The sequence below is a fragment of the Homarus americanus genome, unplaced genomic scaffold (genome assembly GCF_018991925.1).
Source record: "Homarus americanus isolate GMGI-L3 unplaced genomic scaffold, GMGI_Hamer_2.0 scaffold33529, whole genome shotgun sequence".
Taxonomy (NCBI): domain Eukaryota; kingdom Metazoa; phylum Arthropoda; class Malacostraca; order Decapoda; family Nephropidae; genus Homarus; species Homarus americanus.
Window position 1 is genome coordinate 43,900 of NW_024714181.1, and position 26,760 is coordinate 70,659.

At 41.4% G+C, this 26,760-nt stretch overlaps 1 protein-coding gene across 1 annotated transcript in view; it reads right to left on the minus strand.

Annotated features, from left to right (window-relative positions):
- Positions 1-18,896: 18,896 nt before the first annotated feature.
- The window catches only part of LOC121878469 (teneurin-a-like), a gene marked incomplete at its 5' end in the record, with an annotated part of 135,050 nt that continues 127,186 nt past the window's right edge, over positions 18,897-26,760 (minus strand). Inside the window, 5 exon segments of the mRNA XM_042384710.1 lie at positions 18,897-22,825; positions 23,118-23,345; positions 24,753-24,947; positions 25,260-25,385; positions 26,018-26,181. Coding sequence (XP_042240644.1) covers positions 22,547-22,825; positions 23,118-23,345; positions 24,753-24,947; positions 25,260-25,385; positions 26,018-26,181 — 992 coding nt within the window.

Genomic DNA, 26,760 nt, shown 5'->3' on the forward strand with positions numbered 1-26,760 from the left:
GAAAATCCAATAAAATAGTATGACATTTTCCTTCCCATTTTACTGTAAAGCAATCTATCTTACTAAACCTTTGAGAATCGGAAAAAAATACGATTTTTTTTCCATTTTGTAGATAAATTCTAACGACTCTTTGAGAATCCGAAAAAATTGGGTTTTTATTTTTTTCCATTCTATATTAAAAAACTGAAGTACTATATTAAACTTACGAGAATTAACTATACAGATTTTTTCCATTCTGCAGCAAAAACAAAGAAAAGTTATTTATCTCTTCAGTGCTGTAAATATTCCATACCAATTCCTGAGAACTAAAGAAGAGGGGAGTTTATGGCGAAAATCTTAACGTAGAGAGGAGTAAGACTGAAGGAGGTGGCCAGGAGTGTGGGCCGGGCCGGGTGATCCATCGCCAAATAATGGATCAGGCACAGTTTTATGGTTGGTGCTAGATTGAGGGCGCCCGTGTGAACCCGAGGAGCAGGAGAAGGTGCAAGCAGGGTTAAAAAAAAGTTGTGAAGGAGAGGAGGGAAGGAGGAAGAAGGGAGGAGGCGGAGGAAGAAGGGAGGAGAAGGAGGAAGAAGGGAGAAGGAGGAGGTAGAAGGGAGGAGGAGGAGGAAGGAGGGAAGAAGGGAAGAAAGGAAGGGAGAAGCAAGGAAGGAAGTTGTGTTTTGAAGGTAACCAAAATGTTTCTTTAATATTACTAAAAGTTCCCCTAAGGTAAAGTAATTCTTCCTTTAAATAATTTGTCCTTAAAAAGACCAGAACATTAACTGAATATACAGTAACTAAAGCTTTTCATTATGACCACCCAATCTGTACTGAAAGTGAACCCAAAATGTCCTTAAAACAACAACAAAACCAAATCCATTAAAACAAACCAAACTGTCCTTGAAGACCACCACGACAGCTCCTGAAGACACCCACCGTCTTGCCAGCAGCAGTAAGTAAGCGTCAACACCCACTATCAACAAACACTGTTCTCCAGCAAATCGCTTTATATGCAAATGAGTCCGGGAGTAATTTGGGAGGCGGTCTTTAATTGGTTGTGAGTCACTATGTTTTTAAGAGTCTTCCCCCTCACCTCCTGCCTGCCAGCACCTCACACAGGACTCATGATGTCCTCGCCTGCACTACACCATCCACCTGGAACACTTGACACATACACTACTAGACTGTGATACATGCATCCCTCATGACGACACATCCATCCATGGCACTCGTGACACATTCTCCTGTCATGATGGGATCCTCCTCCTCCACATCTTTCTCTTCATCTTATTCTTCCTCTTCTTCTTTTCAATCTTCCTCCCCTCCTCTTTTTATGGTAGTACTAGGGTCTGGGTTAGGATTCACAAGAGGTCCTGACACATTGCCACACTTCTTCTTTCTGATCCAGCTGACGTAGAGTTCATGACCCGTGACCTCCTGACTCAGCTGACAAGAGAGATGTATGACCCCTTAACTTCTTCCTGCCACAACTGATGGAGGAAGAGGTCATGACCCAAAGTGATGTAGAGGTCAGAATTTCGTGAACGCCTGACCTAAGTGATGCAAGAAGTGGTCATAACCCTATTGACCTCCTCAACCCAACTGACAGAGGGGAGAGGTCATGACTCTGTGACCTCCTGACCCAGTTGAGGAGAGGGACAAGAACACACTTCCTTCGCCTTGGTTTTACGGCCAACAGCTGATCGGAAGTTGTCGCTGTAAATTTCCAGGTAAAATTTCCTTTCCTCTGTGGGTTTAGAGATCTTGTCTCGTGTAGTGACTGTGTGTGGTGTAGTAACGGTGTAGTAACTGTCTGGTGTATCCCCCCTTTACCCACCCTCCCCCCCACCAACAAGTGTACAGAGGGCTGGACATGAGTTGCTATACAATATTAATATAACACTGTGACACGGGAGAATGCTCTATGGCGTAAGTATTTTTTGTGTTTTTATTTTATTTTTTTATCGGTGAAAAATGTATCCAATTTGTGTAGGATTTGACATGATCCTGTTTTAAAGCCTAAAATACTGTCATTGGCATTGGGTGGAATACTGATGTGAGAGGCCTGGAAAACAAAGGCGTGTTCTAATCGTTTTTAATACCTAGGTTTGTACAAATTAAACTGATGTGCTATATATAGAAATGAAAACGTGGAATAAAAAAAAATAACTCATTTGTTTTTTAATATTGTCTCTGATAAAAAAAATAATCTAAATTTCTTCTCAATTGATATTATTTTTCTTCTAAAACGGTTCTCTAAAAAATCCGAATCAGCTGAGAAACGACCTAAGAACGTTTGTTTACAAGTTCAGATACAGACACAAACGTTTCCTCCGCCGTCCATCCCTCACAGCTCTCCTCAACGTCAGACTAATGCGACGATTCCCAAAGCCTCGTGTTGTGTTTATCTTTTTCGCCTAACAAGAAATGTGAGTAAACCTTTTAGTGATTTATAAGCGGGAAGAGTTTTGAGAATCATGTTGCATTGAAAAGTGAACACACACACACACACACACACACACACACACACACACACACACACACACACACACAATGTCCTTATCCAAAAATCCACTGGTTCAAAAACGAATGCGCAGTGTGTGTGTGTGTGTGTGTGTGAACTCACGGTGGTAAACATATCCCCTGCTTATGTTGCTTAATGAATTTTCATATTTAATAATGTTTATCGTTGTTTCCCCCTCAGCCAACATGAGACTAAAAATATTATCATTAATGTTTTAGTTTCAACGTAAACAATAAACAATCATGGAATTTATACAACAACTAATTTTGTGGTGAATCGTAAATTGTTGACTGACCTCCATACACACAATATAATAACATAATGATCGCCCCTCGTGTAACGAGGATGGCCAGCCACAAAGGCCACCTAGGCGTGAATTTGTTTAAAGTGTCGAAGCTGCCGCCAACACAACAACCACATCCTAAGCTAACGAGCTGCATGACCCAATGTTAAGATATAGTCCGGAGAAGACTCGACAACTCAAGCTTGTGAAGCGAGCATGCTGATCATTACACCACAGGTATTTCTCTCACACACACACACCCCTTTGACCTTTGACCCCTGACCCGCTAAAAACGAGTGTCAGGTCAGCACTATCCCAGCTCCCCCTTTCACCGCGTTCATGTAAATCCTGCACTGCCTCTAAAAGCCCCATCAATTATTACTGGAATATCGTAGTATTACTTACACTTGTGAATCCGAGGCCATCATGTCTGACAACAATTTTTTTCGATAATTATGGAAATGAAACATGATCTTATATATTTGGGGTTATTATTATTTTATCTATCAGTATTTGTTTTCATATCTGTTTATTATCCATTTCTTTACCCTGCATTGGTTATTATTTAATTACGGACTAAAAAGCCAAGAATCGAACAATTAAACGTATTTAGACAACAGATTGTTTTAAAGAGATGACTTCAGTAAAGCAACAATTCAGAAGTTTAAAAGCGAGAACACTGTACAAAAAAGATTAAATACCATAACAGATCAATAAAACCCAGAGTATTTGAGGAGTAAGAATCCACCTTAGGTTATTTTTCGAGTTAGTTAAAGGAAGAATAACGACGACCATATCTGGAGAAAGTACAGTAATTGGGTAATAAGTCATCTGGTGAGGCGTCCAATAGCCAACTTGAGTCTTGGTGTGAAGAATCAATTTGGTGTTCGTCTCAGGTGTTCGGGTTGTCATTCTATCTTGTTCGGACTGATTATTAGAATTATTTGCAAATGTCGAAATACTCGAAATCAACACATACACTCAAACACACCACTCACGCACGCACTCACTCACATACACGCGCGGGCACTCACACATACACACCATCCCGGAAATCCAAACATATCAAAGAGGTTGTCACTTGCCCTCTGTGTGTGTGTCGGGGGTAACCAATACATACATATCTACACTTGTGACTGAGTAACCTGACAGGGTGGCAGAAGCAGTGTTTGGTGGGTACGACAAGGAGGCCAGTGTGTGATGGGGAGGGGGGTGGAGCCATTCGTGGTAAACTGCGCTTATAAATCTTTTATTCAAAACAGATGACGCCCTGCCTACGTGCTTTTTTCTTTCTTTCAACCCTACCTGCCTCTCTCTCTTTCTCACAATACTGCCTAACACCCTCTCTCCCCCTCTCTCTCTCCAGCTTGCCTACCAGCTTCTCTCCCTCGAAGTCTCTCAAATTCCACCTATCAACCTTTCTACTTTCTCTTTCTCTCAGCACTCACCCTCCCTTTCCCCCTTCTCTCTCTTTCCTTTCCTCCCCGAAACAGGAATCGATGGAATCCATTTACAAATTTGTGACCTTCATTCTAGTGAGTTGGTGGATGTTCCTCCCTACCCCCTCTCACCACTTTTTACTCCACGCCGACCCTTCTACCCCTCTCTCACACAGACACACACACCATGAAGAGATGAGGTTAGTTTTGGTTTCTTGATAATCATTCAATTCTCAGTCATCGTAAGGGACAACGTGACGAGATTTATCCTTACGATTTGGGTTTAAGTTAAGTTTTAAGTTAAGTTTTAAGTTAAATTTTAAGTTAAGTTTTAAGTTGTTGGTTTAAGTTAAGTGTTTTTAGTTAAGTTTAATTTGCTGTTTATGAACTTGTGAATCAAATTCAAGATGTCTTACTATTAAAAAACTCTTCCTCGATCATCATGTGTCAAGTTAACGATTATCTATTTACCTTGTATATGGTTTTATGTATACGTGTGTGTGTAGTGTAAGGTTATGTGTACACGTGTGTGAATGATGTAGGTGCACAGTCTTTATATACACGTACGCAGAGCCACACTCCTTAGGCCTAAACGGAACAAACCCAACATAATACGGATTTACTAATGTCACAACACTTACCTAACGTGACATGACGTAACGTAACCTAACGTAACGTAACGTAACGTAACATAACATAACGTAACAACAACATAACGTAACCTGACGTAACGTAACCTAACGCCGCTGTAAAATATTCATCGTGTTCGTAAACAGAAAATTGTGACTATACCGAGTAAACGTTCGGTGGGACTTGTGTATAGAGAGGCGTTCACAGACGTTAGTGTAATCTGGAAACCTTGATATGGATCGTGTTTATTACGTCACTTGGTGTTTCCGTTTTACAAAGTTTCTTGATATTCACGTATGTCTGTAGAGTCCCCTGAAGTTACATGACCACTGTGACTTGACGCTCTGAATGGTTAATGAAGTCACTCTAGACGCTATGAATCGTTCTATGCAATCCCAGACCTGACGAGGATTTTTTTTTATACAAACACACTACCTCATGTCACACACTGCTCTCTCTCCCCACCACTTGAAGTTATTTACCGCCTTAATCTTCATTCGTGGCCCCTTCATCCGTCTTGTGTCTGGTGGTGGTGGTTGTTGGGAGGTAGTTGTTGGGGAGGTGGTAGAAGTGGTGGTAGTAGTGGTTGGTAGTGGTGGGGGTGGTTGGTATGAGTAAAGAAGTCACCCCAACGCTCCATTAAGCAAATGGTTCTTCCTCCAGTAGTAATGAGATTGACTCACCTCACGGCCCTCCTACCCACACACACGATTTATTTCTCGTGTTTCTTTTTTTTTTTTTTTTTTAATTACCTCAAGTGATGTGATACAACGTATATGTCACACAACCTTCCTTCTTCTCTTGTTATAAATCTTGCTTTCTTTAGTTCTCTGTGTTTATCTATTACACCATGTGAATGCGTAACAATTTATTCACGACTCAGCCTCCCTCCCCTCCGCCCAGTACACCATTTAACTCGATTGTTTTCTTAGTTCCTTTTCATTTGTTCACAATCCATCTTTACTGCTGATCATCGTCCCGGAGGATTTATCTCACACACACACACCCTGGTCTCTCGGCAGTGTAGAAAGAGGGGTGAAAGAAGATTAGAGGAGGGGGGAAGGAAGTTATAGTTCGGAAATTGAAGAAATTTAGGAGGAAGGCGGGCTGTGTCTGTCGACACAGGCACTAGACAGCCTACCCTATCCCATATATGGGTGTTTTGAGAGCCTTATTTCGTATTCCGCCGACCCTACTGGCGGATGCTGTATGGGCTGTATAGATAGGGGGTGGTAATGGACTTTTTGAGATTTGGTAACTTTTTGGGAACCATGTATGGTTGTTGTCGTTTACCTGGTGGGAGTCTTAGAAGGAGTTCTTGCTCTGATCGTTCTTTCGTTTGCCAGACTCTGCTAGCCAGGGTGTGCACTGTGCAGCTGCTGGTTGATGGGTTTTATTCTCAAGTCTCTATGTATCTCGGCTGTGGTTCTGGTGAAGGGGTATCTTTCACCTGTGACGAATCTTAGGGCTTCAATTTGGACCACCTGTAATTTTAATATTTGAGTGGTGCTCATAGTATGAAGAGGTACTGCTGGGTAAGTAAATATCGGTATGATAAATGATGTCACCAGACGGAGTTTTTTTTCTCAGAGCGCTTTAAAAGCAGCATAGTTTTCTCAGCTCTCTTCTTTTTCCTTCCTGGTGTGGGCATGATGGGAGTAATCTGTCGTGGATATATGCAGGCCCAGGAGGGTGCCTCTGCTTTTGTATTCTATCTGGGCATTATTGGTTACTAATGGATGGGTTTCCTTCTGCATAAGGGTATCACTGAATTTCGGGAGACTGGTTTGAATTTTCCATTGTTTTTCGTAATTATTTACCCTTTCTAATTCCCGCCTGGTGTTGGCGACCTGTAACGCTCGCAATTTTCCTTATGTGTTGTTATTTGAGTGATGTCATCTGCATACATTATATCTTCGTTACCTATTCCAGTGAGGCGGGTGTCACTTGTGTAGATAATATATAGGGTGGGAGAGAGGACGCTGCCCCGAGGGAGTCCGCTCATGAGTGGGAAGGCCTCTCCTGTGTTGTCCTACCCGCCAAGAAAGTTGCAAAGCAGCTTTTTAATGTTAGCGGGAAGTCCGAGTTGGAGGATCTTATATTTTAGACCGTCGTGCCAGACTTTGTCAAATGCCTTCACTACATCCCGGAGAGTTAGATTACATTGTCTACCACTCGCTGCGGCTCTGGCTATGTTTTCACATGCCAGGGCTATCACTGTTGTGGTGGACTTCCCTTTCCTGAACCCGAATTGTCTGCAGTTGACTGGTGGTTGTTTCCACGTGATTTTTCAGACGGTTATTGATGATTTTTTCTAGGATTTTTCCAAGTACTTCGAGGAGGGTTTTGGGGTTCGGATGGGGCAAGGGGTTTTGGGGAGGTGGGGGATGGGAGACTCAGCTCGGGGGGGTGGGAGTGGTGAGGGAGGTTGTGGGTGGGAGGGGGAGGAGTAGAGATAGTTCCAATGGACTACTTCACAAAGTCAGCTGTCATCGTTAAACCGCTCATCTTACATTTAGCTACGTTATATTTACAAAGAGAAATAACAATACCGCAGAGGTTTATGAGACTATTAGTATGGAAGGAGTCATAAATTCTAACCAAGTGGACAGAACGCTCACCACCACACCGAGTACAGCCTTACATTTATTCCTTTTGAAATATGTTTACCCAAGTGAAGAAGAGATTACCCGAGTGTGGTCGTCTGTTACGAGATCCCAGGCGGGTTTGTAAACAAGTCTTGAATGTGAATTAGTTTTCTGTCTACTGGGGAACTATCAGTATTGACAGTCACAAATTGGTGTCATGGGTTACTAATATCATGGTAGACACAACCAACGGTATCATTACGCTGACAGAAACAAGTCACAAATAATAGTGCCTCGGTATACTGGTCTAGACTAAGTATTCAGAATAAACAACTATGCAATTGATTCTTGTTACCTCTAATTATTTTGTATTATTGATGTAACATGTCACTCAGCTGCAGGCGGCTGTGTTCCTGGTCTATTAATGTAATGAGTGATTGTCAGACCAAACCTTACAGCCCAGAATTATGCCGCATATAACAGCAAGAGCACTGCAGACCTCGTGGTACCACCACATTCCGGGTTGACACACCTCAGGTCGACCCAAGGGACTTGACCTCGCCCGCTAATGACACCTGTCACTAGCCAAGACACCTGGCCAGGACCACACCTGCACACAGCTATCGAGATCAAACCAGTTTAGTGTTATGTTAGGGTCAGAAGCCAGCTGGGCCGACCCCATATAAAGGCCCTACAGTCCCGTCCACGGGGATTATCATTATCATTCTGATTCTGGTCATACTGATTCTCATTCTAGTTGCTGTCATCTCCTCCGTTCGGGTCGTCCTCGGTTCACTAAGCAGAGTCGCACGTCCCCTCCCCAGGTCGGGAGGGAGACCTCCCAGCCAGACCACGGCATCGCCAGCTAAGCAGACTCTCCCATAGGAGGCAGCCCAGCCAGCACTCACTGGGCCTACGTCAGGGTACACGTGAGTCTTGTCAGAACGTCCTAGGGTGAGTTACCTACTGTGGGAAGTGTATTCATTCAGGTGTGTCCGAGAGTCAGTGTCAAGTAACGTAAAGCATAATGTGTTTGACAGAGTAGGAAGGAGAGGTGGCGGTGTAGCAGTGTATATCAGAATTGTCATTAAAAAGCTGCAATAAATCAAACATTAAAACAAATAGCGACAATGAAAGTATTTGGGTAGAGATTGGTGAGGGCAGTGAATCCGTAGTCATTGGTGTTATATATAGACCACCTATTTGAGTAGGAGCGATGGTAAATTGCTATGGGGAGGAAATAAAGAAGGCATCTAATAAAACAATGTATATATTCTAGGCGATTTCAACTTTTCAGAGCATAGATTGGAAAATCAACTTAGCGATAATGAATCTGAAGATTTTCTGAAGTAGTACAAGATAAGTTTTTTATATCAATTCTAGCTCGCCCACTAGAGGAAATAACTATATCGATTTAGTTTTCTCAGTAATAATGAAAATCTAGTAAAGATGTTAAGTTGGAGGCGAACTGAAACAGTGATCATAAAGCCATATATTTTAATAATATGGGATGGCAGGAAGAAAGGAAAATTCGGCGCGGTCCCAACGGATTTTAGGAAGGCTAATTACGGTAGCTTAAGAGGAAGACCTAAGGGATGACCCTATGGTCAAAAGATTAATCCCCCACACCTCCGAGGCTATGTCAACAGGGCGGGATAACCCACGAATTTAATTTAGCAGCTACTTATGAACAATTTAATGTGACAATCAATAATGCTTAAAATAAACACATCCTAAAAGAAAATTCAGATCGATCTGGAACCAACCAAAATGGATGAATAATAGACTCTTGAATCTTCTAGGGAAAAGAAAAGGAGTATATAGAAAAGAAGTTAAGAAAGGCGAAAATCACTTGCTTGGTTGCTGCTCAGAACCCTAACAAGACAGGTAAAAACGAAATTAGGAAAGCAAAGAAATTATGAAATCAAGGTAGCAAGCAGCTCGAAAATAACCCCCAAAAGCTTTTTTATCAACTGTATAAATCAAGGTTAGAGATACAATAGGTCCTTAAAAACTTCGACAGGAGGAAATGACTGATGATGAGTTAGAAATGTGTAGTCACGTTAAATAGTCATTTTTCGCTCGTATTCACAAATGAAAACCTAGCACAGTTTCCAGAAGTTCATAAAAGGTATATACGCGACGGTATAGAAAATATGTTGATGAATATCAACATTACTAATCTTGATAATAGCCCAAAGTAGTATTAACAAACTGAAGCCTCATAAATCCTTACTGGTCCAGACGAGGTATATGCTAGAATATTAAAGAATGTAGAGATGAGTTGGTAATCCGTATGATTTCATTTAATAAGTCATTAGAATTGGGCCTAGTGCCAGAAACTTGAAACTTACCGATATAAGTTCCGTTTCAAAAAGGGTGATAAATCAATGGCATCAAATTACCGTCCCGTAGTCTCAAAAGTCAATCACCGACCAAATTTTCGGAAATTAATTATTACTACAAAATCAAAATACCTTAAGAACATTCGACTTAATTCATTCTTCTCATGCCGGGTTCACCCAGGACGTTCTTGTCTCACAAATTTGCTTAGCTTTTTTCTCAGGAAGTATATGAAGCGGTAGCAGATAATGATAAGTCATATGATATAATTTATTTAGATTTCAGTAAACATTCGATAGAGTCCCATAGAGATTGATAAGGAAGGTGAAGCACATGGAATAGGTGGATCCAGTATTAAATGGATTAGGTCATGGTTAACTGGTAGGAAACTAAAGGAATAGCATAAATGGATTAAGGTCAGACTGGGGTGCAGGTCAAAGCGGAGTTCCCCAGGAAGTTATAATATAGGCCCTCTGCTGTTTGTTATATTCATTAATGATCTTGATTTGAGCATAACTAGTAGGATTAGTAAATTTGCAGATGATACCAAAATAGGGAGAGTGATAAATTCAGACAGTGACTTTGAACACCTTCAAAGAGATCTAGATACCTTACATGAGTGGTCAGTAGACTGGCAAATGAATTTTAATACTGATAAATGCAAGGTACTACAGATAGGGAAGACGAATACAAACGTTAAGTATAAACTAGGTAACACGGAAATAGAAAACTCAGATTGTGAAAAAGATCTAGGTGTATTTGTTGGCAACGACTTGAAACCTAGAAACAATATGTTAGCGTTCGCAACAAGGCAAACAGGATTCTTTAGGTTCATATCTAGGTCTGGCGGAAGTAACGGAACTGCTGACGTTATCTTGAAGCTTTACCTAGCATTGGTAAGGGCCCACATGGATTATTTAGCTGCGGTTCGGTTGTTGTATTATAGAATGGACACTTAGATTCTTTGGAGAGAGTACAGAAGAATGACAAAAATGATCATATGTTAGAAACCTTCCATATGAAGAAAGACTGAAAAGCTTGAAACACATTCATTGAAGAGGCGTGAGGTTAGGGGGAGATATGATGAGGGTGTACAGAAGGTGGGTAAGTGGGATTAACAAGGGTAAAATGGAAGATGTTCTGAAGCTCAGTAATAACGAAATAACTAGAACAAATGGCTTTAAATCAGATAAATTCCGATTCAGAAAGGATATAGGCAAGCACTGGTTTGGAAATAGAGTTGTGGATATGTGGAATAGGCTACCGAGTGCTATAGTAGGATCGGGGACGCTAGGGAGCTTCAAGACGAAGTTGGATAGGCACATGGAAGTGCTGGGATGGGTGTGAAAGGGATCTGCCCTGTATGGGCCAGTCGGCCTCCTGCAGTATCCCACTTTCTTATGTTCTTATGTTCTTATGTTAGTACCCCGATATAATAGTGATATTAATGTGTCCATGTCATTGAGTGAAGTAATAAATAGTTGTATCAAGAGGTGTTTAACAAGTTGTCCCTTTAAGAAGTGATATATGTGTATTGACATACGAGATAAGATAAGCGTAGTGACGCTGTGCAAATAACATCCAGGCCACGCTACCAAGTTTCCTATCTTTACATTCCTACTCTCTATACTTCCTACCTATATATGTAATTCTCTTCTTGTGAGATTTGTATGAAAATACAAAAAAATCTTAGTAAAGTATGCACGTTACTTTAAAATCTGAGATAACATTTTTAATACCCTCATTAGCGGTTCCAGCACGGGTTGAGGCGTGATATGAAGTACGTAATCACACTGTTCATCCCAAGGTCTAAATACACCTTGGTTTATTATTATCTTAAAATAACTACGCAAATATATCTGTATTAATCTGCCTTCTGAAGTTCCTTGACAAGACAAGCTAATCTAGCTTCGTTAGCATCGGGTAAAGGATAGGTTCCAGTTGTTTGCATTGCCCACTATTTTCAAACTAGCTTTTACTTCTCCACTCGACCTACATCTTATGCATTCATACAAAGGCTTCAGTAAAATTCACGGTGAAAATAACAATAAAAAACACATCGTGCTTCTTTGATTATAATAGACTTGCGACACCTAAACAACAGCTGTGTATCTCGCCCTCAAAGCCTAGTTCTGCTTGTTGCGTCACCCATCAGTCGTGTCTATGGCTAGTCATTGAAGGCAATTCCGTCGCCGATTTTTCATAGAAAATTAATTAAAAAATCGCCAAAATATCACTATTTTGCAATGAACACTGTCGTAGTTTGGGCCGAAGCGTTGTTAGAAGACCGCACTAACCTAACCAAAGAAACCGACTTAACCTTACCTAATTTCCTAGTCGCCCCCGGACCCCACGGCATATTAAACAGAAAGAACTTACTATGATGTAGTGTAATTTTACGTTTTTTTTTGTGGACGTGAGAGAAGCCGCTCAGACTCAGCAGCTCATAAACAATGCGCGAAGGAAAACGTGAACCTGGACCGCTGCGAAAGACGAAGTAGTGCCACTAGTGCGAGCTTAGGAGCCTAATTATCTTCCAAACAAAGCATTTATCCAAGAAATTAATATCATATCCGAAAAGTCCACCCAAAAAAATTAGGCTACGATGGAAATTCGTTATTATTAACTTTTTTTTATAAACACTAATATAACCCGGTATTCTCTACCTGGCATGATCTAGTCCACCAACACCAAGGTACAACAAGATCAAGTATACACAAGACTCAACCTTATCACAAGGACTCAGTTTGTTATCTAGATCTTTACACACATCGTTAAAATTCACAGAACTTAACTCAAGTGAGAAGGAAGGAAAAAAATACTGTGAACTCTTGAAATCATTTAAATAACCACCGACAACAGCTGATCAATGGTAAACATAAACAAACTAGAAGTCAGCTGATTATATCTTGTTAAATAGCTGCTGGTGTTTCCTCCGCTGATTGGTCATCTTTTAATTATTGTTTATCATTTCACCAAGTATCATAAGAACATAAGAACAGTTGATACGTTCTTTGTTACATGTTACAGTGTTAGTACAGGAGGAAATTTGTGATCTTTAGCAGTGAGGGTCACACTCGATAACACCCTTCTCACGCGTGTCCTGACCAAGCACGTCTCGAACCTTGACAGTAACGAGGGATAACGCACGCGGCATTTTCGGTCAGGTACCAACACCCACAGTTAGGTAGTTGTTTCTACAGACATTGCCTCAATCTACGACATAATCATATGAAAAAAGTGATTTACAGAACGAACACAAGTCGGCGTTAGTGGCCGCCAACTTTTTTATTTTTAAACAATAGCGCTACGAAGTGAATCGCCTCCAGCTAGCGTCAACAATTCTGCTCCCGACTATACCGCCCTTCAGGATTTATTGAAGTCTCCAAAACTGGGCCACCAACAACCATGTCACCATCAACCATACCAAGACCATGGTTATGCACATCAACCTCTTCTCCGACATTGTCCCACCTCCTTCCATTACTTTAGGTCCGAACACACTCCAGGTTGTAAATTCCACGAAGCTCCTCGGCGTCACCATAGACAACAAACTAAATTGGAAACCACACGTCAGTGAAGTTGTCAAATCCTCCAGTTTCCGTCTCCACCTGCTCCACCGACTCAAGTCCCTCGGAGTTCCTGCACCCGAGCTCCTCAGTGTTTACACAACATTCATACTTCCCAAGCTCACCTATGCCTCCCCTACCTGGTCTTCCTCCCTAAATGCCACACAACGTAAACACCTAGAAAAAAGTGCAAAAGAGGGCATGCAAGATTATTCTCCCCATTCCTACTCCACATATCAAGAAGCGCTCAACACACTGACCCTTTCGACTCTCACTGACCATCACCACGACCTCATCTGCAAATTTGGTAAGAAGCTTCTACACCATCCTCGACACCGGCTCCTACTACCACCTGAGATCCCTAGCCCGAGAATTGCTGTTCGACACCACAACCGCATCCAGCCCATACGTGCACGAACTGATCGCTATAAGAACAGCCCAGTCCCAACCATTGTAAAAATTATCAATAACTTGTAATAAACCAGTGTATTCACTCCCAGTAAATACTACTTGCACTGTCACTATGTTGAAATGCACTGTAGTTTGAGCTTTTCCCCATCTAGTTATTATATATCTTATTTGTATCACTTATGTTACTTGTATATTATTTGTAATTCGAAACCCATTCCCCAAATATGTAACTGTATATTTTCAGCCTTCTGACTGCCAAACTCTTTCAATAAACCGATAATTATTATTATTATTATTATTAAAATACTCTATGGCAATACTGTCGCGTTCATCCCAACTAAACGCAGCCCAGAACCCTAACAAAATATAACATTAAAAATAAGGACTACCGGTATCCAGGCATTCCTTACCTAACCTACGGTATAAATACTATGCAGTGGTTAACCCCATTAGGCTTGGTTAGGCTGGACTGGTTGATTCGTTTATCTACTGACATAAATGTTTTACTTCCGTATTTTCCGACTGTAAATAGACGAGACGGCGAGCTTTCCCTGTGTGGATCTGAAAATATCTTCGGTAAATTCACAGTTTATTTTCCTTCTCCAAGCACCGAAATTGAAATTTTATAAACCGTAAAAAAAAATAAGTTATAAAGTGACGCTCTTGCTCTATAGGTTTACCAACACCGGCAGCGTCAAACACTGCTGGTCACGTCAATACTAACAAGCAGTCACGAGCTGTTGGATATTTTATGGTTCTTTCGCGTGGACAACTTCACCTTCCTCCAAATTAAGCTGGACACGATCAGGGACAGTCAAACACGCACCAGGAATTTGACTTCACTTTTAGCACTTAACTGTAATACTGTTCCATTGTTTACTGTACACCAAGTAAAATATTAACCAATTTGGACTTGTTCCGTTTAGGTCTCCCCATGTTAACTAAAACAAAATTTACCTGTTCCACTGAGCAAATTATAACCTTCGTATAATTTGGTCTTACTCTAACATCAGCATATTTCCTCACACTGGCTGTCAACACGAAATAAAAATTATGCTCTCACGTCAGCGGCAAAGCTCCAACACGTAGACCATTCTTTTTAGTAAACTCTGTGAGGCTTACCTGTGTATAATACAGTTCAGGAGTCTGTACACGAGTCTAGGCCACCAGTAGACTCCCTGGCCTCCTGTAGATCGTTGTTTTTGTTGACGTGATCCTTCAGCTTCAGTGATCCTACAGACCGACGCCATCCACACCCTTCAGGAGTTATGTAAAACTGACACTAGAACGTTGACACCGTGATACCTCGCTTTCCAAACTTTCTTGGTGTAATTACATTTGAAAGAAAACGGAAGGGGGGACTATATAAATTTGAATAATAATTTCCATTTTTTTTTTAAAGATTCATTATTTCACATTGTATCACTCTCCCTTTTAGTCCTGAAAATTATATTGTATATTCATATTTGTTTTGGTTTTCCTTAGATAATTTGTCTCTTTTTTTCCCTGTGTTGTTTCCCTACACTAGTGATGGAGTGGAAACAAGATAAAGAAGATAAGATCAATAATACAAGAAGTAGAAGAAAAATAATACTATCACCCCCAATAAAAGGTTTATCAAATCTTACAGAATTAAATATATTTTACTATCTACTCCACATATCAAAATTTATCCTCATCCTCTCCCTCTTCCCCCATAAAAAAAAATCCCCACAAATGATAATAAAACGAGAATACTACAAAATTATTCATTTTATTTGATAGAAACACTTTCATTTATAAACAGCCAAGACCATCGACCATACAATCCTGGGGGAAGCTCAGAAGACGAAGATAGACCACACTGGCTTCTCATTTTTTACAGTCCGCCTCGCAGTTCCGATACGGCTTACAGGAACCAAGTGGGGTGGTGGGGGCCAGCAGATGAGCCAGTGTGTGTGTTTATTTACCTTCGCCTTCCTTACCTCCCTCACAGATATATAATAATAAAAGCAATGACAGGAGGATGCAAATCTTTTTTATTATTAGTAAATGTGGTGGGATTTTGATGTTGAATCTAGGAAGAAAATCCAAAGGGAGAGGGGGTAAGGGAAGAGGTTTTGGATGGATTTAGGTAGGGGGTAAATCCAGGGGTGTGTGGGAGGATTTAATTAAGGGGTAAATCCATTGGGGAGGGGGTAGGATAATTAAATTAGGGGGTAAATCAGGGGGTTAAAGGAGGATTTATGTAGCAGTAAATCCGGGGGAGGGTGGGGAAGGTTGGGTTGGACATAGTTAAAATGAATTCCGGAGAGGAGTTACTGGGGATGGGGGAGGCGGGGGGTTAGGGTATGAAGATAAGATGCATGGAATGGTGGAGAGGGCTGGATAGATAGAGGGGGTAAGAGATGGATAGAAGAAGGGAGAGGAGAGGGATGGCTGGGTAAATTGGAGGGATGAAAGGAGGAGAGGGATGGATGAACAGAGAGGGAGGGAGGGGGGGGGGAGGTGGTACTGATGATGGTGGAGGAGGTAGTGGTGAAGAAGGCTGGTGATGGTGGAGGAAGAGGTGGTGTTGGATTAGGAGGTGGAAGGGTTTCTATGACATCCATTTGTCCACAACTAAGTGACCACATAAAAAAGGTTTCGTTACAACTATGCTGCCGAGCAAACCCAACGTGGAGTGACTAAAGAAGCGATTTATTTTTACCTTTTTTTTAAATATATTTTACTTGACTTACGACCACATTCGGTAACCACTAATGCCCTCTCAACCAAGTCATTTTCCCTTAAAAGTCTACGATACTTCTTTACGTTGCGATGCATTCTTTGTTTCTCTATGTACAAGGTGTAGGGATAGGAGGAGGTGGACGAGGAGGTGGAGGAGTATGTGGAGGAGGACGGGGTTGAATGAGGAGTGTGAGGGGTAGGGAGGGAGAGAAGGGGGGGGGGGCACATTATTTACATCCTCTTATGAGTTACATTATTCGTCAGTATTATAATATTTACAGAGATCACATATAGTACAACATTAAATAAATGCATGAATTGTTTTTTTTTACCTTTATTACTATTAGCTTTCAGCAAGAAAAATGTGACTTAAAAAAGAATATTTCTGTGTACAGACAGACGTACGCGGCGAATCTTTGGCAAAGTCATACAAAACGTAGCTTAAATCTCATGGAAAATAAAGGACTTAGAAGACGTATTGTACAGGCGCCTGTACCCAGTCCTGCCCTGAGCAACGTCACCCAACATCATTCTCTGGAAGGTCTATGATTGGCTGACGACTTACAAATCTTGTTCGTAATTGGTCGAGACCTGTCAGCCAGCCAATCACAATTCCTTTCATGAAAAACCACGGGATTAGCTGGACGATTTCTAAACCTAGCCAATCACTCTGGAAATATCCACCACTCAGGATAGACCCCTAAGGATAAGCAGTCACCAGAACGTGATGCCAACTGGTCGAGGCAGGAGCGGGCACGGACGAATAGCAGAAGAAGAAGACGTGATAAAGCATCAGTAGGTCAAGTAATTATAAGGAAAGTGACTATATACGGTTTTAAAAGGCAGTCAAAGATCATGCTAAGGTGAGTGAAGACTAGGCAAGGCAAGTCGGCGTGGAGTGTGGGTGAACCCGGTACACGGCGTGGGATCCTACGCTTACACAGCGTGAAATCCAAGGCTTACACAGCGTGAAATCCAAGGCTTACACAGCGTGGAATCCTAAGCTTACACAGCGTGAAATCCAAGGCTTACGAGGCGTGAAATCCAAGGCTTACACAGCGTAGAATCCTAGGCTTACACAGCGTGAAATCCAAGGCTTACACAGCGTGAAATCCAAGGCTTACACAGCGTGGAATCCTAGGCTTACACAGCGTGAAATCCAAGGCTTACACAGCGTAAAATCCTAGGCTTACACAGCGTGAAATCCTAGGCCTACACGGCGTGGAATCCTAGGCCTACACGGCGTGGAATCCTAAGCTGACACGGCGTAGAATCCTAGGCTTACACGGCGTGGAATCCTAGGCATACACGGTGTGGAATCCTAGATAATGTGGATGTTGCTCGACACACGGCGTGAAATCCTAGGTGCTGGGGATTAAGCCGAATACACGACGTGGAACCATAAATTTACAACGGTGTTAAATCCTAAAATCCACGGCGTTGTAATCCCAGTAATTAGTCTTCCAACAGTTGTTTCTCTCTCTAGGATCCCTGGTGTGTGAGGAAGTCTGTTCACGACGCAAGGCATTATAAACTTTGTGACGTTTTTCCTTAAGGTCGATTTTCCTCCCCCCATAGACTGGTCAAGTATTTCCATGACTTGTGCTCAGATCAAGCAAGAGAAAGTACGTTACTTTTTCCCCTTTTGACATTTTCTTGGAACATTATTTAATTCCCAGTAGAAATTTACACTGGTCTTTTATCCCGTTCATGTTTACATAATTTTATTTTTTTACAATTAGTAAGAACACACTTTCGTTCTTTTTTTTAATATTAAACAAGAAATAATTTAATGTTAATAAAGGCTAATTATTATTATTATTATTATTATTATTATTATTATTATTATTATTATTATTATTATTATTATTACTATTATTATTAGTAGTAGTAGTAGTAATTTTGTTGTTGTTATTACTGATATTTTGCAGCCTTTTTTTTTTTGGTAAACATTGTATTCCAACGTGACTTACGACTTCCTGATAAAAGGGATTTACTTACATAATTCTGAGGTTTACATACGAGAGATTTAAAGAGCTCAGGTAGATAGAAAGAAATGAGTAGTGGATGGGAAGAAGTGAGAGAAAGAGTTTAATGGAGAGGGAGAGAGATTAGTGAGAGAGAGAGAAAGAGATTTAAATATACATAATATTATTTACATCTGGAGTCTGAGAAGTTAATACAAATGGCGTAAACTTATTAGCACCCCTGTATCATCTTTGTCGTGATTCAAGACCGACGCTTGGCAAGCTCACCCAGGCGCCAGAAGGAAAGTAGAAAGTACTCACAGAAAGTACAAAGAGCTCTCTCAAAGTATTAAAGTACTTACAGAAAATATACAGCACTCATGTCAATTTGGAAGTACTCACCAAATATACTCACAGAAAGTACAGAGGGCTCTTGCAAATTAAACACAACTTAAAGTATAAAAGAGCTTTCTCAAAGTATATTTACACAAAGTATATATCTCTCAACTTATGCAGCACTTATTCAAGATATAAATCGTTCACGCAAAGTAAATGTATTTTTCTCAGAGCATAGAGTACTCATGCAAAGTATATTCACAATAGTATTAAGAGCTCTCAAATGAAACAGTATACACAAAATATATAGAACTTTCTCAAAGGATAAACTACTCACAGAAAGTATGAAGAAGACATTTCAAATTATACACTACTCACAAAGTATAAAGAGCTTTTTCAAAGTTATTGACACAAAATATTAAGAGCTCTTACAAGGGAGCTCTATTAAAGTTTACAGTAATGGCACAAACTATAAATAACTATTAATAGCAAACAGTACTGAGTCACAAGGAACAATACAAAGTTGTCACAATGATTGACTAAACAAAGTATTAAGGAGTTTCACTTGCGAAAAAATATTACTCTTACAATACAGAAATGATCTCTGAAGTGAAAATTATAAAACACAAAGTCTTCTTTTGGCAATAACAGAAAGTCTCGCATCATTCAGATTTTCCTCACAAAATAAAGGTGTGAGTATCAAACTCATATAAGATTTACCATTAAATTTCTCTTAAAAACGTAACTCACAAAAACCAAATAGTTTCTAGTCACAAACAAAAATCCCTGTACACACGGCTTGAGACTCCGAAACTGATGGATACGAACCTTCGAACCTGCTGCTCGAAAATGGATGTAATATCTGATTTGGATTCGGTACAGATCCGACTCTTAGCTTCTGAACGAGTCTCCGGACCTGCTCGAACCTGGATGAAATAATTATCTCATTTGGGCTTCGAGACAGTTCCGAACAGGAGTGTCGAGGGATGTTTGTCCGTGTCTGTCTTCACATTATTTTCTTCACACAAACAAAGGCAAATAAATTGTACTTTGATATTTTAGTCATAAAAATGGTTCCTCGCGAATATAATATTCATTATCCATGGGATATGAGTTACAATAGAGAGGATAATATGTACTGTACTGGCCATGGTAATATTGAACGAATTCTTTGGTAATTAACACAAAAAACAAATAAATGATAGAAAAATAATAATAATAATAATAATAATAATAATAATAATAATAATAATAATAAAAATTTTGTCATATCAAATTAAACAAAAACAATAAATCAAATAAATAATATTGAAACAATAATTTTATTTAATGCAAAAAATAATCTGTAAAAAACAACACAATAACTGTACTGGACAAAGTGTTTCATTTTCACCGACCAATTTGACAAAAAACAAACAAATTCTTTTCTGTTAAACTAAATAAAAACAACACTTCAGATTAAAAAAGTCTAAAACAAAATAAATGAACTCTGTATTTTACACCAACTCGGATAAAATGCCAATGGCTCGGTATTAAAAATTACAATATATTTTCTGATTTATATCAAAGTGGAACAAAACTGAAAAAATACAAACTTTTAAAAAATAATTTGCAGAAATATTGAGAGTCTGACTCTTCGCACTGTGAGGGGTGATGAGGGGAGGGTGGTGAGGGGTCCAGGGAGGGGTGCGGCCCCCCAGAGTGAGACACAACACAGAGATAAACTCCCATTGGCTGTAAGAACACCTCGAGTAGGCCTGGTGTTACAGTGAGGCTTAACATGAACTTTGTTAATAGTAATAATGCCGTCTCTCGTAGTAGTGGAAAAGGTCGCCCTTATTTGTTTATGAAAAGTTTAAAATTCCATCTTTTATAATGTTTACTAAAGAGAAGCGCCGGTGGTGATGAGACGGAACTAACTGGCCTAGAGGATAGCTAACTCTCTGCAGGATTACTCTATCTTGTAATATATTGTATATCTACATATATATGTGTGGAAATATATGTGTTTATATACGTCTGTATATATATATATATATATATATATATATATATATATATATATATATATATATATATATATATATATATATATATATATATATATATATATATATATAGGTGTGTGTAGTTCTACTGTGAAAAAGCTCTTTGATATCAATGGTGTCTAAGTGAAGGAATGGGACTAGCGGGACCCGCCGTACAACAACCACTCCTCGTCTAACTCTATTAATTCGTTCACAAGTGTTTTGTTGTAACAGCGAGTGTGTAGTGACGGCCTCTTGTGGTGGTGCAAGGGGCGGCGGGTGGAGGCTGGCACTGGGGATAATGATAGCACGCCGAGAAGCTGACACCAGTGGAGTAGACAGCTGACAAATGGGCAACTGACAGGAAGTCAGTCGGCAGCCGAATAGCTGACAGGAGGCCAGGCCAGTTGACAGCCGGGGAAGCTGACATCCGAGCAGTTGAGAGCAGGAGGTGACAGCCCGAGAACTGAGAGCCGCACAGGTGGTGTTGCTGTGAGTATCATTTAGCATACAACTCTCCACACTGCGCTAACTGGCTCCCTCTGTTGAGCAGCACACACACACACACGAACACACACACTCACTCTCCCGCCAGAGGAGTACCTCACAGGTCCGCTGCACTAAACATGTCCTGTCAACTTTTTTCTCCATGTAGCAAAGTTGTGTTGGACATAATTATTTATATTATGATTTTTCCTTCAGTTAAACTGTCAACCTAAACCTCCAAGCATCGCACTTTAATCAAACAGACATTTCCGTTAATTTCTAAGACTGTAAAAGACAAAAAAAAATCGTGCATTCTTTTTTCTTCATATATAATTGATTATCACATGCAGTCTTCGTCCTGGTATAGAGTAGCAGTGTGGCGGAACCTTCAGGACAAGAACACCTGGAGGCTGCAACACATCATAAACCTCTCGTGTACAGTTAGTTCAGGTCACGGGTGTCCACTGCAGGGATATATCTTGCCCAGGGTACTAAGAACACTGCTGCGTACACGACTGTTTGATTTTATTTTCAGAGTTCCAGTTCTGTAAGACACAACACTCACCACCTTTCTCGGCCACACCTTAACTTCCATAGTGAACGGACGTCGAAGAGGAGATGTAAGTAACTGTCTGTTCTATACGTTTTGGTCCTCACACCTTCACCAGCACACGCCCCCAAATATCGTTCATGGAAGTCTAAAAATTAATTAGCTTGATATAAGTTTTATTATTAAATTCAGAGAAAAAAAGGACATTGTCTCTTGTGTTTTCGAAGGTCTAAGACAAGTAACGTGGGAACCTCGCTGTAACTCCTTGATAACCTGAGGAAGAGACAGCGGGCAACCCCCTACAGTCTGGTCACGTTCTGCCACCTGTCTGGCCCCTCGCCTGGCACAGGTCGAGGGGCAACAAGTGATGAGGAGGAGGAGAAGGAGCAGGACGACTCTGCCACAGCTGCTTCCAACTCTCTCTTTATCTGAGCAGAGAGGAAAACTAAAACCGGACGAAATGATCAGAGTCTACAATGCACAGTCACTCCAGCTATTTATCTATTTTTTGCCAAACACTCCTCTTTCCTCTGCAGCAGCTGGCTGTATTTTTCAACGAACAGCTGCATGACCACTCCCTCCTTTAGAGCAGCTGTGTTTACGAACAGCTTGCAAAAATCACTTCTCCCTTCACAGCTGATTTTCTTTTTTTTTCTTACGTGTAACAGCTGCACAACAGGAGGGAGCAGCAGAGAGCCGAGTCTAGCAGAGTCCCTTCCACCACTTACGACACCTGTGAGACCTCCTCCGCGTCTTCGAATTCCGTCTGGTTCTTTTGGTGTCCTTGAAGAAACGGACGTTGGTGGGGTCGTCCAGGAGAGCCGGGTAGGTCTCCGGGGGGTGGAGATAGCGCGCCGTGTAGCTGCTGACGGCGCCCCGGGACATTAGCTCTTCCGTCTCGCTGGAGGACCATTCCACCGTCCCCGGAAGACCAGAAGAAAGACGGTCTCGTTCCTCGGCCCAAGCACGTCGGATGGCCACCTGGGAGAGATGGAGGGAGGAAGAGGAAATTAATGATTAGGTGAAAACAAAAGGTAAACATTGTAGATTGTGAGAGAGAGAGAGAGAGAGAGAGAGAGAGAGAGACTATTTGCCATACTATCACAACACCTGAGTGAACCTTTTATACTAATTACCTGACTGTACCCTCCTTATCCCTTACCCTGCTTCCTCCATCGTCTGGCCCTATTATCCTTATTCCCTTAATGTAGCCTCCCCGCTCCCCAGACAATCTTTAGCCTGCCTAACCCCCTTATCTCCCCCATTCCCTCACCTTCTTAGCGTGTCTGAGGAGCCGCTTCTTCTCCTGGAGGATGGTGGTGCCGTAGCGTATGTGGATGACGGCGGAGGCGCTGTGGAGTTTGACGTCCACGAACTTGTCGCTGCCTTCCTCGGTGGGGGTGATGGGCTGGGAGGAGGAGGGCTCGTGGATGGTGATGTTGACCTCCCCACCCAGGCGGTTCAGCTGGGTCATGTCTTCTGAGGCTTTCCAGTAGTTCTCCTGACGAAGGGAAGGTTGTAGCAGGGAGGAAGAGAAAGGGGGGGGGGAGAGAGAAAAAATATTAGACTTTACTGAGGGCTTGAGCAAAACCATTAAAATGTTTATAAAGTAAAAAAAAATGATAATAGGGCATTCGAGGCACTTGGGGTGTGACTTGTGCTATTATAGTGTACACAAGGTGAAATGCCGCTATTCTTGAGTCAAGTGTTGGCAGTCCATCTATCAAGGACACCACCCACCCCTCTCCACCATCTGTGAACACCAACCATCAATGATTTCATGAGAGACAGTTGGTAGGTAGAACATCATCCCATCAGGTATTTCACATCATTCCTTCCTTAACTTTAGACAGTAATCGCTCCCATCATTTTTATTTTGCTGTAGAAGGGCAAGGAATGAAACTCTGTCAGCATCGTGAAGTAAACAAATTCACTGACTGGATCATTTACACCTACACCCTCGTATACACACTTTGCTCCCTCCACCAATCAGGACGCAGTTACATTCTTAAGTATACTGTACATACTCCCCATCTACCAATTAGGACGCCCCTACACCCTCATATGCACCAACTCTATCTACCTATCAAAACACCCCACCCCACCACCCATCCCCACCCCACCCCCGTCTCCCTCAAGACCAACACTCTCACATATGAAGAAAATCTTGGCTGGAGGGGAAAATCCTTCTCCATTATATCTCTAGCCTGTGTAATCTCCCCTCGGGAAATCCTCACACCTAGATATCGTCGCCATTCGAAGAAATCCTCGCCCTTAATCGCCTCCCATTTAAAGTAATCGCTTTAATTACTACGCGAGAGCTACAGATTCCATACCTTTATGCGAAAGGGGAGATGATGAAGGGAGGGGGGAGTATGTGGTGGGGTGTCTACCTCTGGAGGGGAAGGGAGGGGAAGGTAGGAGAGGGAGGGAGAGGGAGGGAGAGGGAGAGGAAGGAAGGGGGAGGGGGGAGGGGAGGAGGAGTAGAGGGGGACGTAACTAGGAATTAATGAAGTGTGTGGTGGCAGCTCTACTCATGTGTCCTCTGCCTGAATACAGAACTGAAGTTTTTTTTTCCCATCGCTATAAAGCGCCAAGACTCTTCACCTGACTCAGAAATATGTTTACATGTATATCCTTTGTGTTGCCTTAAAATAATTACTTCCCTCACCTTTAAATATTAACAAGGAAAGTCATTTTCTTCCTTAAACTGTGTGAAACAAGACTGATCAGCAACTGCTCTTGATGCTATGTCACTGCGTACAGTATCTCAGTACATGTGTTACTCAGTCAGTCAGTCAGTCAGTCAGTCAATATTGGTGGTATTCAGAGTGTTGATTGATGTAGATAACAGCTTAGAAACACCTGTGATTTCTCTTGAGGAACACCTGACTGATCCTCTTCTCACCTTGACGAAGTAGAAGACGTGGGTGTTGTGTGTGGTGAGGGTGATGTCCAGCAGGAGGGAGTTGTTGAACACGGAGGTGAGGACGTCCCTAAAGATGGGGTTGGCCTGGTCCGTGGCCGTCACCATGGCCCGCCCCTCCACCGAGGACACCAGCAGCCCCTCACCGAAGGGCCCAGGAACCGTCGAGATCTCCACCTGAAGGAGACATAGACGAAGGGGCTGACTACACGACCGAGAACAGATTACACGACCGAGAACAGATTGCACGACCGAGAACAGATTACACTTACCAAGACAAGCACAGACAGATATCATTGATAAGTATTACTGGTAATATAAATGAGAAATATTACCGGTACTCTTTACTGGCCAATGAGAAGTATTATTGTCTTAACTGGCTAATATATCAATGAGAAATATTACTGTTTACTGCTCAATCTTCAGTATATCACAAATGATAACAAAATAGTTCGTCTACCGGCCAATACATTACACTCTCATACAGACCTTGTGACGGTGAGGCCAGAAGTCGTAACGGAGGCGTGTGGGCGTTAGTGTGGAGAGACGGGCGGTGGTATGGGCGGCCTCTTCCAGCGTCAGCACCAGACCACTCACACAGTTCACGCCCACTACCTGTAAGACCAAGGCGGGGGGTGATTAAACAGGGTGGTGGGGGTTTTAGGTTTATGAGGTTGAATGGTTTATCTCATTAGGTTTAAGAGACACCGTTAATAGCATAGTACTGCCTGGTGATTGGTCAACTGGGCCCCAAACCTTAACCTAACCTGGTGATTGGTCAACTGAGCCCCTAAACCTAACCAAACCAAACCAAATCAAAACTAACTAACGACCGGGATTAAGGAACCAGTCTTAATGAGCCTAATAATGGATTCCGATCTCTCTAAATGGATCAGGATAATTTGAAATATAATAAGAATGTGGAGGTATTAGGGTCGGAACCCATTAGACTTATAAGACGATGGATCATGTACTCAGAAATCACAAAGTCTTTTAAATAATGATCAGTATAATAACGTAAATTACTTAATTTAATTTATTTTCTTAAGTTACAAAAATAATATTCACAGGAATAATTAATATAAATCATACTTATAAGAAATATTACTTTAGGAGTATTTATTATCTCTTAAGACGAGCAAAAATCAGATACTAAACGCCCATTGAATATTGTAAACAAGAGTACATTCCAACAAGCTCTCACCTAACCATTCAAAAGAAGCTTAACTTAATGGGAACGAACATACCTGGTCAGTAAATGGGGAGAAGGCCGCACGCATGGGGAGGATGGGCGTGCGGGTGAAGGCCTGCCAGAGCGTGGGTGGAGGTCTTGGGGTACTGGACGCCCACGCTAGCTGAGGGGCGAGGCTCTCCAAGTTATAGCCTAGCCTAGAGAGCCACGCCTTGTAATCTGAGTCATAGAAAATGGAACTATTGTGAGGGGAAACAATGGTAAAGTGAGATGTCTTCGATGGAGGGAAGAAAATAAAGATGGAATCCTTTAGTTATCGACCAATCACAGACAAACATCTTAACTATTGTGTTACTTATAGGACAAGTCTTTCAGTGTGGTTATGACTGTTTGTAATTACATATAAACAGTTTAATAAAGCTTTCCTTAACTGTTTTAATGATTGACAAACTAGGTGGATTACTTGATAAATCAGATTAAGCGTCTGATTGGTAGGCTGATTAACTGACTGATGGGATGATTAACTAATGAACTGACTGATAAACTAACTGATACACAATATGACTGATGGAAGAATCCACTGATTGACTAACTCACTGGGGACTTGTTTGAAAGTTGGAATGACGACTTAACTGATGAACTGAAGGCCAGACTGATGAATTGAAAAGCCTGATTGATGAATTAAAAAGCCTGATTGATGAATTAAAAAGCCCGATTGATGAATTAAAAAGCCTGATTTATGAATTAAAAAGCCTGATTGATGACGTAAAAGCCTGATTGATGACGTAGAAGCCTGAT